Source organism: Zootoca vivipara, chromosome 5 (genome assembly GCF_963506605.1).
Source record: "Zootoca vivipara chromosome 5, rZooViv1.1, whole genome shotgun sequence".
In the NCBI taxonomy this organism is placed as follows: Eukaryota; Metazoa; Chordata; class Lepidosauria; order Squamata; family Lacertidae; genus Zootoca; species Zootoca vivipara.
This window is the reverse complement of record NC_083280.1, coordinates 64,067,065-64,085,104: the sequence shown is the minus strand read 5'-3', so window position 1 is coordinate 64,085,104 and position 18,040 is coordinate 64,067,065. Positions and strand designations below refer to the sequence as shown.

The window sequence follows — 18,040 nt, the reverse complement described above, 5'->3', positions numbered from 1 at the left end:
CTGGAGTTCATGCTTGCTCTACCACAAACCAGTCAAGATCAAAGCACGTCTGAACATGAGCCTGGCCAAATCCAAATTTAAGGAAAGAAACTTCAGAATTGCACTAGCCAGTTTTGTCTGGCGAGATTGCAAGATAGGACGTTTTTCTTGTAGCGTGGTCTCTAGTTTGGCATCTGTTCACCTAGTGCCATGCAGCCAACAATGTTTCCAGATTGGTGTGCGATACCTGCAAGGCGGTTCATTGCAAACAGTTTGCATGCCAAATTGGGTAGCGATTTTACAAACACAAGGCACAGGAATTTCCAAAATAGAAGGCATTACATACACCCCAATGGGATTTCTGAGAACGAGCAGTGACTGTTCACAGTCAAGTTAACTTAGGCTGGGGAGGTGGCATAATGAGAAGAGTTAAGGAAGTGGCAAAGCAGGGATGAGGAACTGAAGGCAAATGAAGGTGATCTTGTGTATTTTAGGGGATAGGGGAGGATGATTTCATGAAGTTTGAAAAACACACCACTGCATACATAGATACAATTTGCCTAGCTGTTTGATTTCCCTAAATGTTCACCAGCTATTAAAAAAAGACACAGAGAACGTTGGTGGCATAGCCAATTCTGTTTTATTCATTTAAAATCCATTTCCTCATACAGGTTCCCTGATAAATTATATCCCTAGCTTTTAGCTGTGGGATAGCAGAGTGCAAACAGGAGTGTACTTCAAGCAAACAAAATGGCTGCAACAGTCTTAAGAGGCACCCTGATGCTCTGAATTTTGGGTTCACTCTTTTTTTCTGCACACACACACACAAAAAAAAAGTTTGATGGAAGGTAGAAGAGGTACTATATAAATTTTCTGCTACACGCAATTGTCGCCACACATTCCCTCAGGTGGGCTACATCCTCACAGAGACTCATATATTAGAAACATTTTCCTTTCTGCCCCAAGATTCTGAAAATGCATTTCTGGAAACAGACAATATATAAAGCAGAAAATATTAATTCAGTAAAACAAACTACATATATCTTTAAGATTGAAACAGGAATGTTTGGCAGTAATTTTGTTGACTATTTGCAAGGGGGTATTTGGTCATGGAAAATAAAACCAAACCATTTCTACTGGCTCCGGCTGTGCAAATACGGCACAATCAGTAATTTAGAATTTACATTACCACTCAAACAAAACTGTTTCCTGTTTTTGTAGATACTGTTAAGGACTAACCCTTTGTAAAACAATAATAATGAGAACAGAAGTACATATCATGGGAATAGGAACTGTGGTCCTTTAGAATCTTGCTCTCTTTTTTTTTTTTACAAGCCATTATTTTCTGTTTAAAATACATGGGAGTGACAAGACATACCTACAAGTTTGTCCTTGTATTTAATCTGCACAGAAGTCAATATGGGCTAACAGCTCCCTATGCTGACTTGTAGGATATTGTGCTTTACATTTGGGGCACTCCAGGAAACTTTCATCAAGAAAATTTGAACGTTTTGGTGAAGGACAGTTGTTCTGTATTGTCAGCTTGTCTTCAAAGGCAGCCTGGAAGTCGTGCAAGACCTCTGTACATCCTCCACACTCTGGAAGCTTCTGGAAAAAAATTGAATTGGTGCATCTAAATATTTCCCATTACAAATTAGTAATATTTCTTTATAGGTCCAGCCAATCTTCTTAGCACTACACTGAATTCCACCCAATGACTCTAGAAACACAGTACTACTCACTGAGGGCTCAAGGCGAGTTATTTGGTCCCTTGCCTTGCGCAGCTCCTTAAGGACTTTGTTCAACTGATGCTGCAAGTTCTGACGGTCGAGCTTCTCATTCTCAAAGTCAGATGTGCATGCCTGGATCTGGCAAGAAACATTGGGTGAAAAACTAGAGTTTGTTACACACTGTGGATTTCATGCTATAATTACATGAGCTCCTTAGGAAAACAAAAGGTTGGATCTAATGCAAAGAAATAAATTAAAGCCTATTTTGAAGGGTTCGCGCAATGTATTTTTAATGTTCTGCTACTGCATGTACACACACAGTTGTTAAGTCCTTCAATATTTCTAAAAACCTCACTTCCATAACTGTAGAATTTAAAGAGTAGAGATTCTACAGAAGGACGCCAATTAAATGATTAATGGATTTTAAATTCTCACTTAGTTCAAAACTTTCCTATCAGCAGTAAGTACCAAGGCAAATAGCTATCATGAAAAATGCACAATCTATCTCAATATCAGGAAGAACAGCTTACTTGCTTGTACTGTAATAAAACTGCCTAAAATATTAAGATAAATATTATGCCTATGGGTTTTAGTTCTGACTGAAAAGTGTCGTTAATAATAGTGTGCAACCTGTTACCTGCTGTTCCAAAGCTGTTATCCTTGTGTGTTCTTCTTGCTGTTTTAGCAAAGATCTCTGAAGCATCTCGACCTATACCATGTGTAAAAGACTATATTAACAAGACAATTCTATAAGGTGGTTTCAAATAATCAACCTATGTAAATCCATGGGTTTTCGTTGGTTTTATATATCCTCACTGGTAAGATGGTAGAGCTGCTGCTCCAGGTTCCTTGCTTTTTAAAGTTTTTAAGCATGCTGAACAAGTATTTTTAGGAACAACCCTATTATTGGAATTGTGTTATATATTGCTTTTATTGTTGTACTTTAAAGTGTTGTAACCCACCCTGGGACTTCAGGGTGAAGGGCAGGTAAGAAATTAAATTAACAATATTTTGCTTCTACTATACTTGGTTATGCATCTCGCCCAAGAAAAAGGGTCAGGGTAGAGAACAGTGATTTCCTCCTTTTCCTGCTGCCTCCCCCCCCCCCAATGTTTCTTTGCTCAACTCACATCCAAGGAGACCCATGCATGGAAGCACGTATTGCTTGCCAATATAGGACAGGTATCTAAGCAAAGATGCTGCCTGTCCACACTTGGCTGGTTTCAGTGGTAAGGACCCTTGAAATGCACATTCCTTTGAAAGCAATACAGTGTGGCTAATCAGCATTGGCACTTACCACATTTATATGTGCATCTGATATAATTCACAGCCCCTTGAATTATGGAGAGGGAAAGGGGTAGGGATCATGTTGGGCTTGGAGGTCATCTTCCACCCCAACTCCATGAATGTGTAAACTGTGAAAGTGAAGTCGGCAACTCCCCTTTATACCAACCTGAGATGAGAGTGCTTGCGTTCGTTTCCTTTCTTCCTCAAGCTGGTCTCTGGTCACTTCATTTTCTTGAGTAAGCCTCTGCAGCATCTGCCCTTTGAGGTTGTTTTCGTCCTGAAGAGTTTGAATGTCAGTCTGCTTGTGCGACTTTAGTAGACTATTTAAATGCATCACCTCCTGCTTGGCTTCATCATACTTCCTTTGGAATTCAATGAGGTCGGAATGCAGCTGGGCTACAGAACGCCTTTCTGTCTCTAGGTCATTTCTGGCGGCTAGCAACAACTGCTCGTAATATCTTTGCTTATCTTCTGGCAGGAACCCACAACAGAACATGGAAGAGAAGAGTGGGGAGGGGATGCTTCAACAAAAATCCTTAGCAAACTCGCACCCGCAGAACATATTTGTAAACGGAAAAGGAACAGCCTTATTCAAGACTCTGCCTTGCCCCTCGCAGTAGCTGTACAGTGGTACCTCTACTTACGAATTTAATGCGTTCCGAATGCACATTTGTAAGTCGAAAAAATTGTAAGTCGAATCCCATAGGAATGCATTGGGAGAAAAAATTCGTAAGTAGAAGCAACCCTATCTAAAAATTCATAAGTAGAAAAAATCCTATCTAAACCACATTCAAGATGGCGGACGGAGCTCCATTCGTAAGTAGAAACATTCGTAAGTAGAGTTATTTGTAAGTAGAGGTACCACTGTATTTCCTTATTCAAAGTTACTCAGAAGGAAATTTAAGCCACTAATACGTTATTAAAGAAGAACACATTCTATACCAGGATAGGCAGATCCACATAGTGGATTGCCACATAGTGGCATGGCAGATCCAATCCTCGCCACTATGTGGCAATCTTGCAATTCCTCGGGAAGGGAAAGAAGGGCCCCTTCTAGTTCAGCAGACTCTACACAGCCAAGCTGCTGGGGCTAAGCAGCAATGGCACCATGAAGGGCCCCCAACTCTAGCCCTCAAGCAACTTGGCAAAAGTTTTAAATAGGACCAAGGAACATGCTGTTTTCTGACATTATCAGAGGACAAGACTAGCCCCATCACTCCCTGGTGATTCCATGAAGTCCATCCCTTTGTCGACTGAGGACTCCCAGAACCACCACAGAGCTAATCGTGGGGCAAACTTCCTCACAGCGCTACAGCCAGGTTATAGATCATCAACAGCTAAATCGGCTAAAAACCGCCAGATGCTTAATGAGAGTGTTTTATAGTAACAAGAGAAAACTGACTGGTTTCCAATAAGAAACGAGACACTATATATTTGATGGATATGAAATCAGCACAGGCAAGCAAACTGTAAGGCAACATGTGCCAATGACCTGTTATCAAGAAGTTTCTCCACAAGTTTCTGCTCTACGGAGGTAGCTAGTTCTTAAGAGATGCACACATTCCACAAGAGTCGTTTGTTTTTTTTCTAATGAACCGTGCTTTAAAATCCACACCTACAAAACAACTTCATATGTCTGCTACAAAAACGAAGTCACATGCCGGTGACTTGAGCAATGCCAAGACAACTCATCATTAATTTATCCCAACACCCATGATTCGCAGCTAAGCAACCATCAGTATATATTTTTACACCATTTTTTTTTATTTTTACAGCACGTGTATAAGTATCAGAAGAGAGTGATCATTTCATTTAGTTTTATGCTTGCAAGTGTTCATAGCTAAAAACAGAAAACTGATCTGGGATATCTTTCTCCACATAAACTAATTTGTCGTGCAATCTGTTAAGCCTGAAGAAAAGCCAGCTAATACCTTCTGCCCTGGTTTCAGTTGGTTGGTGCTGGTTAACACTTTCCAGCTGCTGTTCTAGTTCATAGAGCCTTGCCACAAGGCTCTGAACGTAAGCCTCTCGCTGTTGGTCATATATCAGCCACTGCTGGTTTTTCTCCAGAGCCTTGAGAGGGAAGATAATAAGTAAGTTGGTAGGAGTTGTTTCAAGGAAAGTATTGATAACTTACCTTTCTGTAAATCATATGCAGTACACGAAAAGCATCCTACTTGGCACAGGCGCCTTAGCCTAAAGAAGACTGTGTTTTTCAACTTTGTGCTTTCTGCCAGTTTTGAAATATTTAACTGTTAAAGAGCACGTGAACACAAGTTTCAATAAATAAAATTCAACTTTACTTTAACTGCAAAGTGCACCTTGGAATTTCCGTCAATCACTCACACATGCCTGTTTTGCACTGAAATCAAATTGCTGTTATTTATGCAAGAGGTGTTTAGCTGTTCCATCAACCTGATAAAACATGCCTAGTACCACCAAGGAGCACTCCCCTAACTCTGAGAAACACCCATTGCGTATTAAGAGGTGCTGCCATCACATGTTTTCCTCAAAGTGATTCACAATGTCAGAAACTAAATGCGTACACATAAAGGAACTTACTTTTAATCAACCAAGATCAGCTTTTATTTAAGAGCAGGAAAATCTTGTAAAGATAGTGCGAGTATAGGCATACCGTCTGCTGAGGTCATTGGCTATCTCTTGCAAACAATACAGATTGTGAAATACTCCGGGAAACAGAAGCTACTTGAGAGATTTTCCAAAGCACTTTTAAGCAAGTATTATTCTTAAGATTCACTTCTAAACGATGACAATGCTACAGAAACCACAGTTGTTCACATTATGAAGTTTCAAGATATGTGCTTCAATGTACTATTCCAAGAGCTAATTATACTGTTTTAATAAGATCAGCAAATTATTATTTTGTAATATAATTGCATATTTTGAATGTTAAAGAAAAATAAGTACCCAAAACAAGCTGTGAAGTTGGCTATGGATAGGCAAAGCAGTCACAAAAGTGTGGTAGGAGGTTGTGTTTCCTATTCCAAGACCTATAAAAATTTATGGCTCTGTGCAGCCCAAACAGTCAGTACCTGTGCTACCTGATAAATTTCTTGTCTACGTTAACTTTGGCCAGGATCCAAAGAACTACTTGGGCCTGCAAAAGAAAGTGGAATTTGACTTTTTCTTGAACAGCCACCTCCCAAGTCATACTGAACAGTCTTCAAAATGGTTTTTAATTTCTGGAGTAGTTTGTATGCATCCCAGTGGCTACAGTTAGGGTGTGTGTGGACACATATATACAGGATATACATACAGTGGACAATCGGGTTCTGAACGTGATCCATGCGGAAGGCATGTTAGCAACCCGCAGCGTACGCAACCTGCAGTGCCACGTTTGCGCACGTACGGGTTGAGATTTGGCGCTTCTGCGCATAGCACAATTTAGTGCTTCTGCACATGCGCTGAAACCCGGGGGTAACCTGTTTGGGTACTTCCGGGTTTGGCGCGGGACGCAACCTGAAAAGACGCAACCTGAAGCGTCTGTAACCAGAGATATGACTGTGTGTGTGTGTGTGTGTGTGTGTGTGTGTGTAGGCATTTGCTTATTATTGACATATGGAAAAGTTAGCTACAGCAACATAAAGGGCAGCATCCAACAAAGTAGTCTGTTAGCACAAGGACTTCCACCTAAACTATGTGACTTTCCCTGCCTTCTGCGCACTTCCTAGAACTGCACTGGGTGTTCCCCCAATCCTCCAGAGCAAATAGAGTTAGGGTGTGTGGGGAGGGAAAGTTCAGTTGTGCAGCCATAAATCCTTGCGAAAACAGAACTACTTGATTGGACACTGCTCAAAATCATAGGCATTCAGTCCCAAGGCTCGTCTACAACTCTATACAACAGTTCAAGCTTTGAGATATGCATTTCTATATAATTAACCACTCTAATTGCTAGTTTATTGAGAGTGTAGTAGCAGAGGCTTAAACACAGTCAAAAGGTAAATGTCAGTCTTGAAACATTATTTTGTATTATTTCACACCCATGGAGGGAAATGCAGAGCTTGCACTGTCCCTTTTGCTTTAATTTCTTTTTCTAAAAGATGCACAGTATTAAGCATACTTAGATGCAGGTGCGTAGCAAGGAATGAAGCCATGACACAGGTAGGGCAGTGGCTCCATCTGAGCAAGTGAACAATGGCAGGTGCCAAAGAGACCAAACAAACTTGGTCTGTATGTAAACACCCTGGTGACTAAATACAAGGATTCATCTGTAGATCTCAGGGTCGTTCACAATATAAAGTTACAATATTAAAAACACAAAATGCATAATAAGAACAAAAATAAACCAACAATTCTCCTTTCCACAACACATAAAGTTTGATTGGGGAAATTTGCCCTTCCTTGAAGGAATCGTAAAACACCTGAACATAAACTTGGAATCAGAAGCACAACCTATTGATAGGGCGTCATCTGTGGTGCAGTGTTGAGACAATCCCACAAGTCACAGTTACTAGTTTGTGCAGCATTTCTGAAGAAATGCTGGGCTGTATAATTCTCATTTGTGGTCAAGTAAAGTAGACTCATGGAAGCAGGTTTAGCTCACTGAATCCTGCCCCCACCCCAAGTGAGGAGACCGAGCAGAGATCTGAACATGGCCCAAACACAGCAGCACTCTAAACATTGCCACTTCACATTTCTGTGGCACAAGTATAATGAGAAGTGTCACTTACAATGCCAGCCAGAACACTGCTAATGTCTTAAAGGTTACTTGCATTTTAATGCAAAGCAGCCCATAAAGTACCATTTCATATCTGCTTCACCTGCCTGGGAATGAATTCTTACATGAAGTTGTGGGTGAATAATGGGCTGGAGCTGTTGCCTTCAAGTTCTGAGTAGTCTCCCAAACGTAGCGATGCTTATGAATGTAAATCTGGACTAGACAAGAGACCTTGGTAGGTCTAATCTAGCATGGTGTTTCTACTTCTTGCACTCTTAAGTTTACATAGAAAGCTGCCTTATTCACAGCGATAACAATAGCTCATTACAGTGGTACCTCGCTAGATGAACGCCTCGCGGCACGAAAAAATCGCAAGATGACAACGTTTTGCAATTTTTTGGCAGACTCAGAAGACGAAGTTTTCTGTGGCCGTGCCATAGAAAACTTCGCAAGACGAAGCAGGGCTTTCGCCGCCACCGCCGCCCAGAGCCCGGCCACTTTGCGCTTCCGGCACCGCCATCGCCCAGCTTCCGCAGCAGCCGGATCCCCCCTCACTCACCTTAAGCCTGCCTGTCTGTGCATGAACGGGCTGTCAGACTGGTTGGGCGCGAGGGTCCGGCTGCTGGGGAAGGAGGGAGGGAGCCTCTCCCTGGCCCTCCTCCTGCTTCCCCCTCCCCAGAGCCTTAAAAACTTCCGGAGCGGCCATGGCGGGTGAGTCGGCCCCTTTTTTTGCACTCCCCCCCCCAATGCATTCCTATGGGAAACCGCACTTCGCAAGACGAATTTATCGCAACACAAAACGACTCGTGGAACGAATTAATTTCGTCTTTCGAGGTACCACTGTATTGTCTACAATGGCTAGCAGAGCTTCAAAGGTGGGTCTCTCCCAGCCCCACCTGGAGATGCCAGGGATTGAATCTGCAACATTCCGCCCGCAAAGCAGATGTTCTGCCACTGAGCTCTACCATACACACCTAATTGGGAACAAGCTCTGTTTCAAGTCCCTAGAACTTGCTTCCAAGTAAACATACAAGGGAATGTCTCTTCAGTAGTATATATACACACACACAGTACCATTTTAAAAAAGAATCTTACATCTTTCAGTTGGATTTCAACTTCATTTGTTGGTGTTCCAGTGAAGCTCATAGCAGTTTCCTGCAAAACACAAACCAGTTCAACAGTTTGATTTTGTTAAGCTGGGTGCATGTGTCTCTTATTTTTAGACAGGAATATATACAACCACATCACGGCATGCATTTTTCTAAGACCAACTTGTTCTACGTAATAGGAAAAGCATCATTTTAAAAAGCCAATTGTCTTCTTATTGACTACATCAAATATCTTCTGAAGAATTATTTTCTTCTGTATTGTGGGTCAAAAGGATCTACCTGCAATAGAAAAACTTCATTAAATTCACTATGGGATATGCCCCCCAAACTCGCAGGTTCCTTAGATTGCTTTGACCAACCAAATCCTCAAAGAAAATAAAATATTACACATCAACATTGCATAAAAACCAATTAAAATGCAACATGATTCAGCCAGTACACTTGGAGCAAGCACCATGGCAGCAGTACAGGATACCTTAATATATTCTTCATAGGAAACTAGTCCTTCAAATGCTTTTGCAGCATGGCGCATCTTCAGCAACTAGAACAAGGGCATTAATGCAGTGCTAGATGGACCTCTGGGATAGATTGTTCCAGAGGTGGGGGAAGACGACAACATAAAAACCCCTACACCCACCCCTCTATTTCATAAAGGATGGGACAACCACAAGGGAAGAGGCATTCTGTCATATATTTTGGCTCCAAACAGTTTAGGAATGTATGTGTTACTAGCACCTTGAGTTGGACTCAAAAGCATACCAACAAGTGCAACTCCTTCAGAGCTGGTGTGGCCTGGGTTCATACTGGGGTGCATTTTGCACTAGTTGCAACTTTTACGTACCAGGTGCTCCTGCTAAAATGGATTTCAAAAGATTTCATATTCTAGGTATTGGGAACTATTTTCAGCAGACACTATTAAGTTACACACCGAGTTATTTGCCAATGTGCGCTTTGCAAACCCAAATGGGGATTCAGAGGGCTTTTGCAATACACACACACACACACACACACACACACACACACACACACCACCCCTTTGGAAGTGTTTTCGGTTTATTAAAGGAGTAAGTATATTGTGCATTAGCGGAAATTAATTCTCTTCTAGTACAAGGCTGAACTGAGTTGAACATAACCTGCATTCAAGATATGTTTTCAACAGCTGCACATCCTAGCCACAATCCCATATTAACATAAGTATTTAAACATAACTATTGAAATCAATGGGCTTACGTGCATTCAATTCTGTACTGGATTATGGCCAATGAGTTTCCAGTACTAGGATTCCCGAATGGCATACTAAAAATTAAGCAAGGCGCTAACTTGTCGCTCGCCCTAAAATATCAGGACTAACTTGTTTTCCTGTAAATGCTTGATCACCAATTGAGAACACACACAACCAGCCTGTAACTTATACAGTGGTACCTCGGTTTACGAACAGTCCTGTTTACAAACTATTCGGTTTACAAACTCCTCAAAACCGGAAGTAGTGTTCAGGTTTGTGAACTTTACCTCGGTCTACGAACGGAATCTGAATGGTGGAAGGCGGGAGGCCTCATATGGGAAGGTGTGGTTTAAGTACGAACTTTAGAAATGGATTAAGTTCGTAAACCGAGGTACCACCGTATATGCCGTTTCACACAATGTAGCTGATATTCTATTGCCACCTACCTTCTCTTCTTGGTATTGCCATAATTGTTTTCCACAATATTCCACATCGAATCAAAAGCCTTTTGCAAGGAATCACTCACCAACATTCCATTTACCAAACTGGAGATTACTAAAGTTATCTGCTGATGTTAGCAATGCTAAAAATCTGTTGATGTGAGCAATGGGATAATTAACGGGCTAGCAAAGCTGTTAAATTGTGGAACTTGCTCCAGCAGGAGACAGCAATGGCTTTACAAGAAGATTGGACAATACGGCAGAGGATAAGCCTATCAAAGGCCGTTAGCCACAATGGCTATGTTGTACCTTCACTGTCGGAGGCAGTATGTCTCCAAATGTCAGTTGCTGGGAATAGCAGGTAGGCAGAGTGCTTGCGTATTTCCCACAGGCATCTGATAGGCCACTGCAAGAACAGAATGCAGGACTAGATGTGCCATTGGCCTGATCCAGCAGGGTATTTTTATGCTTCTTATGTTAAAAGAATTTGGTCTAAGCTGATGCTATGCATCAATTAGAACAGGGATGTCCAACCTGTCGACTGCGACTATGGCCCTGTAAGCCACCTAACCCAACCCCCTGCTCAGTGCAGGAATTCCAGTTAGAGCATCCCTAATTGATGGCTGCCCAGCCTCTATTTGAAGGCCTGATTTTTTGGGGGGGGGGGAACCAAACCCCCAAAACAACTCACCACTACTGTAGGCAGTTGGTTCCATTGTCAAACTGCTCTTACCATCAAGAACATTAAGCTAATGCTGTTTTAATTGTAAATGGTATGGCTTTAATATATTTTATATATGTAGATAGCTTTAATTCTATCAATGTTTAATTATTTTTAAATTGTTTTCTATGCTTTAAGCACTTCTCATTTTTATCTGTAAGCTGTCATTTGTCCTGTCGTGGAAAGTGGTGGGGTAATAAATATATAGCAGCAGCCATAACTTACCTTGGAAATCTGCACATTATTGGCTCTATTTTCAAGGTCTGAACAATCTGTAGTAACTGCAGATAACTGGTTTTTCAACCGATCCACCTCTTCTGAGAGGGAATGAAGTAGCTGTTCTCTCCTTGCCACTTCCTGCGTTTTCTCTTCTAGTTGACTAAGCAGAGAAGTAACATCACCATTTTTACTTTTGATCTTCAGCTTGTCTTTCAGGAGCTGAATTTCTTGATTTTTCTCTCCAATGATATTATTACATTTTGCATTTTCTGTTTCAAGGGCAAGTATTCTCTACATGAAATGTAAGCAAGCATATTATCACAGTTAACAAGCCAATTTCGAAATAAAATATTCTTAATTGTACAGGGCAAGCAATCATACCAGTACTGTTAGCAACTATGATGGTAAAATTGGTGTTTTGTGGCAAAGTAACTATTATCTCCCAAGTTCTGACTTTGAAAGAGAAGGCACTTTAAAGGTTCAAAATTAACATTCAGATTTTAAGTAATATGCAATACAAAAATCACTCCATTTGTTAAATCTTCAATGATTCCTTTACAGTTAACAGCTCAAGACTGGAAGTTTTGCATGCAGAAATGTTTATATCACCTCCAGGAATCTGTTCCTTTCTTCTGGTGTCATTTTTCTTTTGCCCTTAATGAGGTCTTCCAAAGATTTTTTCAGGGCTGCATTCTCTTTCTTATATACCTGCAACTCAGATTCAGATTTGGAATCACCAGACTTCAATCCCCACTTGCTGATATTCATCTCTTTGATGTCCTTTGATGTCCTTCAGATTTTCTAGAAATAAATAAATAACCAGGTACCATTGAAGGAACAGCCTCTTCTGTCCTTCCATTATGCACGTTTCCTTGCAGTGTCTCAAGTGGCTTGTTATAATGCCTCAATTCAAGTCTCATTAAATAAGCTGAATAACACAAGTCTCTCAGCCTGATCTTAAGCAAACTTACTCAGAAGTCTAACCAAATTCACTGGGACTTCCTCTACAGAAATTATTTTAAAAATCTGGAGCCATAGAGTTGTAGTCAATGTAGCACTATGGAGAACATTCCTTCAATGCTAGGATTTCACACTGGGCAAAGGAACATTCTCTCCCTCTCCCCTCCCTAAATCTGTTCTGGAGTTCCCCTAATCCTCCAAAGCAGATTTGGAGGCAATGAAGGATGCACAAGGGAGGAAAGGTGTGTGTGTGTGGGAATACTACTGAGTGACAACTAATCCTTTTGCACAAATGTTTATTTGAATCCCACACTTGGTCCCAGACATGCATAAAACAGGACTATAGCAGTAACTTTGACTCACAAACATTTTGAATAGAACAAAAATCCGCATTCAAAGAACATACTTCCACTGAAATGGGAAGTGGCTCCTTCCAAAGTTAAGAGTAGCAAAATTAAAAAAGCATGGGCGTAGGCAGGGGGGGGCAGGAGGGGGCAGCTGCCCCCCCTAGAAGCAAAAAAATTAATGTATTTTACAGACCATAACCAGCACTTTTCCCCTCCAAAAACTGAAGTGGAAAGGGCTTTGCTTTAGCAAGAGCAGCTAAGTCTCCGCTTGCTGGGGGGGGGGGGACACACAGCAGTAACAAAAACACATCAAATAAATAAAGCAAAGTGGCTACCAGTAGTTAAGCAGTTAAGACAATGGAGCATATATCCCCAGGCAAGATTCGATAGCTGACCATTTCACCCTATTGTTCTTAAGTGGGAGCTGTTAATGAGCATTCAGGAGCATTAAGAGTTCTATTGGCGATTTAATGAGGGTGCAGACTCAGGGGATTCAATTTGACTAAGGTGGCTCTGCAAGGCTAAAAAGAAGTGAATAAGAAAGGGGGGGCTGTAGCTTTGACAGACACAGTGATGTTTATAAAAAGCATTGGTGTTCCAGTCTGCCCCTCCTCCTGCATCTGTATACTGTAAATCAGGGGTGGCCACCTCCCAAGAGACTCTGATCTACTCAGAGTTTAAAACTGGGGGTGATCTACCCCCTTTTGGGGGGTTCAGGTCAAAGCTGTTGAGTTTTTTTTAAAGGAAGGGAAGCCCTGTTTTTTGGGGTTTAGGTCAAACTTGTTGAGCTTCTTTTAGGAGGTAGGTAGGTCCATTTTTGTTTAGGGCTTCAGGTCATAGTTCAACTTTTTTGAGGGAGGAGGAAAATTTTGGGTGAGCTTTTTTTAGGGGTGCCAGTGACCTACCAGTGATCTACCACAGACATCCAGTGATCTACTGGTAGATCACAATCTACCTGTTGGACGTGCCTGCTGTAAATCAAGCAGAGAGAAAGCTGCTTACAAGGCTCCTGTACATGCAGAGTTCCAGCATCCCAGCGTCACCCAGAGGCACCCAAAAATATGAGTTATCCCTCTCTCTATTTCTTCCTTCCTTCCCTCCCTCTTCCATCTTTAATAAAATACGGGGGAATACGGTATTTACCAGTAATTGGGGGGGGGGGGAGAGGGGCACCTAGGCCTCTAGGAGTTGGCTGCTATGCCTAGGAGTAGGGCAATTCAAGAAAGCAGAACGATGCATATGGTATGGTAATATATCAATAGAATTGTAGAATTGTAGTCGGAAGGGACCACAAGGGTCATCTAGTCCAACCCGCTGCAATGCAGGATTTTTTTCCTAAGGTGGGGCTTGAACCATGGTTGAAATATTATGCTGATATGCAGCAACGCCTCGGAGCCGTCGTGGCTGCGGCCATGCCTTGCCCCGCCCTCGTCCGCCCTTCCACCCCCTCTCGCCTGCCCGACCCTCCTGTCCTCTTGCTGCAGAGTTCCAGCATCACAGCGTCATCCAGAGACACCCACAAATATGAGTTATCTCTCTCTCTATTTCTTCCTTCCTTCCCTCCCTCTTCCATCCTTAATAAAATACGGGGGGGCAGATAAGCCCCACATAGAAAGCCCATCAACATGGGGGGATGACTCTTTCAAATACGGTATTTACCAGTAATTGGGGGGGGGCACCTAGGCCTCTAGGAGTTGGATGCTATGCCTAGGAGTAGGACAATTCAAGAAAGCAGAATGATGCATATGCTATGGTAATATATCAATAGAATCATAGAATTGTAGTCGGAAGGGACCACAAGGGTCATCTAGTGCAACCCCCTGCAATGCAGGATTTTTTCCTAAGGTGAGGCTTGAACCATGGTTGAAATATTATGCTGATATGCAGCAACGCCTCGGAGCCGTCGTGGCTGCGGCCGTGTCTTGCCTCGCCCTCGCCCGCCCTGCCACCCCCTCTCGCCTGCCCGACCCTCCCGTCCTCTCCAGCCAAGCAGGGTAGCCGCCAACGCTACCAGCCCCAGAAGCACAAGGTGGCCGCTGCTGCCACCGCCACGATGTCATCAGGCCCGTTGGCCCTTTAGCCCCGCCCACTTTGTGCCCCTCCCCTTCTGTGCCTTGGCCCCGCCCCTGAACGACCATGGCTTGCCCCCCCCCTAGTTTTGATCCTGGCTACGCCCCTGTAAAAAAGTGTAGAATTTGTGAACTGATAGTTAGAATCAACAACATAACTGCAAAATAATAATAATCTGAAATACTTATGATCCCTGTTACAATTATAATACTTAGCTAGTCTGCAACAAAACATCGCAACGGAATATATAAAAAATGCAGCTGTGTCTGCCACATCATGCGATGCTTGGAAAATGTGGCACAAAGGAAATAGGAAGTGCTGTACTGAAAGGTCATAGGGACTAATACATTTTATTATATACTCTAAAATTATTATCATATTATATACTATATATATATATTATATACTCATATTATATATATTATCATATTATATACTCTAAAATTATTATCATATGAAATTACTAGTAGACTTCTGGGAGCAAAATCCCTTCTTGACAGCAAAATCCCCCTGTCAAGCTGTATAGTATGCAAGGTAAGTCAGGTTATTCTGGTACCTGGGGCACAAAATCCCACAAGAACTTCCCCTTCATCCCTGGCAGTAACAACACAGTAGTAATTCAATTAAATAACCATTTGCTGACTTTCTGTAACACCCCAAAACATTTACCTTATTATTATGATTTATTATCATTAGAATTTCTTACCTACCAGAAGCTTCAGGGTGTGCTACAACATTACAAAGTACAATATGTACTAAAATCAGGCATCAGATATTTGATGCAGCTTGCTACTCCCAGCATCAGATCCCTCTCCCATCTGAAGCTCAAGCACAATATAGTCTATTTCCACCTTCCACCTTCACTACTTGCAAGCATAATTTCTTAATGCTTCACTTTGTTATTTTTTTTTTAAAAAAAAACAACCACCGGAAATGTAGTGCAGGTGCAAGAGGCTGCAAATTTCTTCAGAGCCATCATGTTAAACCTCCACTGTGTTGCCACTTCTCCAATTAAAACTGGCCCCTCGACCATTGTTTGTCCCGTAGAGGAAAGATTACAGCCATTTGATCTCCAGGAGAGAAATCGCACCCACTCAACCCCGGATTTAGTTAGCAGATCTCCCATGCAGCACAGTAGGGTCGTTTATTTGTATTTGGTAGGAAACTTGAGGTGGCTAGGAAACATCTAGCAGGCAAGTCAAAAAAGAGGAGGTTTCACTATGTGGGCAGGCAAAAGCTGGATAAGGCAGATTGCACACCTCCTGTACCATCCCTGAGAATATAAGTGCTGAAGAGGCGTTTGGTCCGTGGATGTATACAGGGCCGGATTTAGGATTGATGAGGCCCTAAGCTACTGAAGGTAATGGGGCCCTTTATATGTCCAGACCTTTATATGTATCTAAAGCCATTTGCACATGTTGCCATGCAACCAGTCCATGCAGAATGTAGGTACCCTATATATAGAAATGAGAAACCAGTGATATTTTAGGGAGCAGGCTAGCAGGCGGGTCCCATGACTTACATCATAGGAGCCTACACAACACAAAACACTGCTGCTGTATGTAGGTTTCATTTTATTTGTTTTTTATATTATATTTTGGAAATGTACATCCAGTTTTTTCCCTTTAAATTTTTTTGGGGCCCCCAAGAGAGTGGGGCCCTAAGCTATATAGCTTGTTTAGCTTATACATAAATCCGGCACTGGTACATGCATGCATTTCTGTTTTGTCCCTGCTGCAATAACAAAAGGATAACTTTTGGGGGGAGTTCTCCCTCTCACCTGGAGCACCTTATAGAAAAGCAAAGCAGGTCCAAGGCAGCGCAGCCAACCCAATATTCTGGGGACCTGCGTTTCTCTCCTTGACCCTAACCCACCCCTTCCTTTGCCCATCCCGAGCCGAGTTCTCTTTCCCCCACTCCGCTCCGCTTTACCCGCTTTCTTTCAGCCTCGGATGGTCGCGAAACTGCGGACAGACCCGGCGAGCGATGGGCGGGAGCGGCTGGCGCGGCGACGAGATGGCAGGGCAGCGTCAAGGCGGCTGCTGCAACAACGGCGCCGCCGCCCCTCCCTTCCTTCCACTTCTCCGGGAGGGACACGGAGGAGAGCGGCTTTACCGCTCCTCTTCGAACCCGGCCCCGCCCGAGCGCTTGCTTCCGGGAGTTTGAATGCCGCGGCTCCGCTCGACGCCATTTCCGTTTCAGTTGGAAAGCGACGGGGCGCGGGAAGAGTCAGAACGAGACGAAACGCCGGCGGAGCTGGAGCTTGCGCGGAGAAGGCGGCGCGAATGGTGGTGATTCACAGAGGGGTGGGGTTGAACGAAGTAGGCGGAGAAAGAGAAGTGGAGAGGAGGACGTGGGAAGCTTGCAATTTTTAATGCGCGCCTTCCTTCTTGGTGTATTATTTTAATTTAATGGAATGCGTTGCCCGGCTGTAGATTTTGCAGTTTCAGCATCCCTTGCCGCTGCAGAAGCGTTTTAAAAATTTCCATAAGCAATTCTGGTATGGCCTGGCTGGTTTTCAATGTAGGAACGTCTGAGCGGATCGACGCTGATTAGCTCGTGTGTAACCTAGTGCACAGCAAAGCAAAAAAATAATAAAATCAGTGCTTTTTTCTTTTAAAAAAATCCTTAGGGGTACTTTCATTTTGACCCAAGAAAAGCACCATTTTATAATTCAAATCGGGGAAATAAATAGCCTACGGTAAATGGACAAAAGATTCACAAAATGATATGCGTACCCCTGCATACCCCAGAAAAATAGCACTGGCTAATAGTAGTAGTAGTAGTAGTAATAATAATAATAATAATAATAATAATAATAATAATAGACGGAGCTTCTCTCTTGCAGCCTTAACCAGAGACCAGGTTTGCCATATGGTGCAGATTTTGCTCACTTACACTGGCATGCGTGAGAGTTACGGGCTGCACGAGGTGTGGGAAGGGTTGTGGATCAATAGCAGAGCCTCCGTTTCACATGGAGAAGATTCCGACCCTGGGCATCTCCACTTAGACCTGGTAGAGAGTCCTGTGTGAAATCCTAGACAGCTGCTGCCAGCCTGTGTAGACATTACTGAGACGAATAGACATGCTTCCTATGTGTTTTGGTACCGGAGGTTGGAAAATACAAATGGCACCACAAGGCACTAACAAAGTGACACATGTCTCCTCACAAGGAAATAACGTGGAGTCCAGACTTTTTATGATGGTACAGGATTATAGCCTAAGTCCTGTACTATCATAAAAAGTCTGGACTCCATGTTACTTCCTTGTGAGGAAAC

The 18,040-nt window shown here is 42.7% G+C and overlaps 1 protein-coding gene across 3 annotated transcripts; it reads right to left on the bottom strand.

Annotated features, from left to right (window-relative positions):
• Positions 1-574: 574 nt before the first annotated feature.
• Positions 575-16,913, bottom strand: CEP55 (centrosomal protein 55). Of its 3 annotated transcripts, none has more exons than XM_035138703.2 (9): positions 16,695-16,913; positions 11,995-12,186; positions 11,392-11,676; positions 8,770-8,829; positions 4,928-5,069; positions 3,163-3,467; positions 2,347-2,418; positions 1,722-1,847; positions 575-1,584 (listed from the first exon to the last, which is right to left on the bottom strand). In XM_035138703.2, the coding sequence occupies exons 2-9, from the start codon at positions 12,151-12,153 to the stop codon at positions 1,378-1,380; spliced, it is 1,356 nt and encodes a 451-aa protein (XP_034994594.2). In that variant the 5' UTR covers positions 12,154-12,186; positions 16,695-16,913; the 3' UTR covers positions 575-1,377. The 3 variants fall into 3 exon arrangements, with proteins under 3 accessions (XP_034994594.2, XP_034994595.2, XP_034994593.2); XM_035138704.2 differs by having other exon boundaries at positions 576-1,587; positions 3,163-3,464; XM_035138702.2 differs by having other exon boundaries at positions 581-1,587.
• Positions 16,914-18,040: the final 1,127 nt, after the last annotated feature.

What these genes read in the sequence shown, in the direction of transcription:
- CEP55 (XM_035138702.2), bottom strand. Translation starts at nt 12,153, where the DNA reads ATGAATATCAGCAAGTGGGGATTGAAGTCTGGTGATTCCAAATCTGAA. An exon ending in AAAGGAACAGATTCCTGGAG is followed by an intron (nt 11,677 to 11,994) that starts GTGATATAAACA and finishes CATTTCATGTAG; the next exon opens with AGAATACTTGCCCTTGAAAC. An exon ending in CGCAAGCACTCTCATCTCAG is followed by an intron (nt 2,419 to 3,162) that starts GTTGGTATAAAG and finishes CACATGGTATAG; the next exon opens with GTCGAGATGCTTCAGAGATC.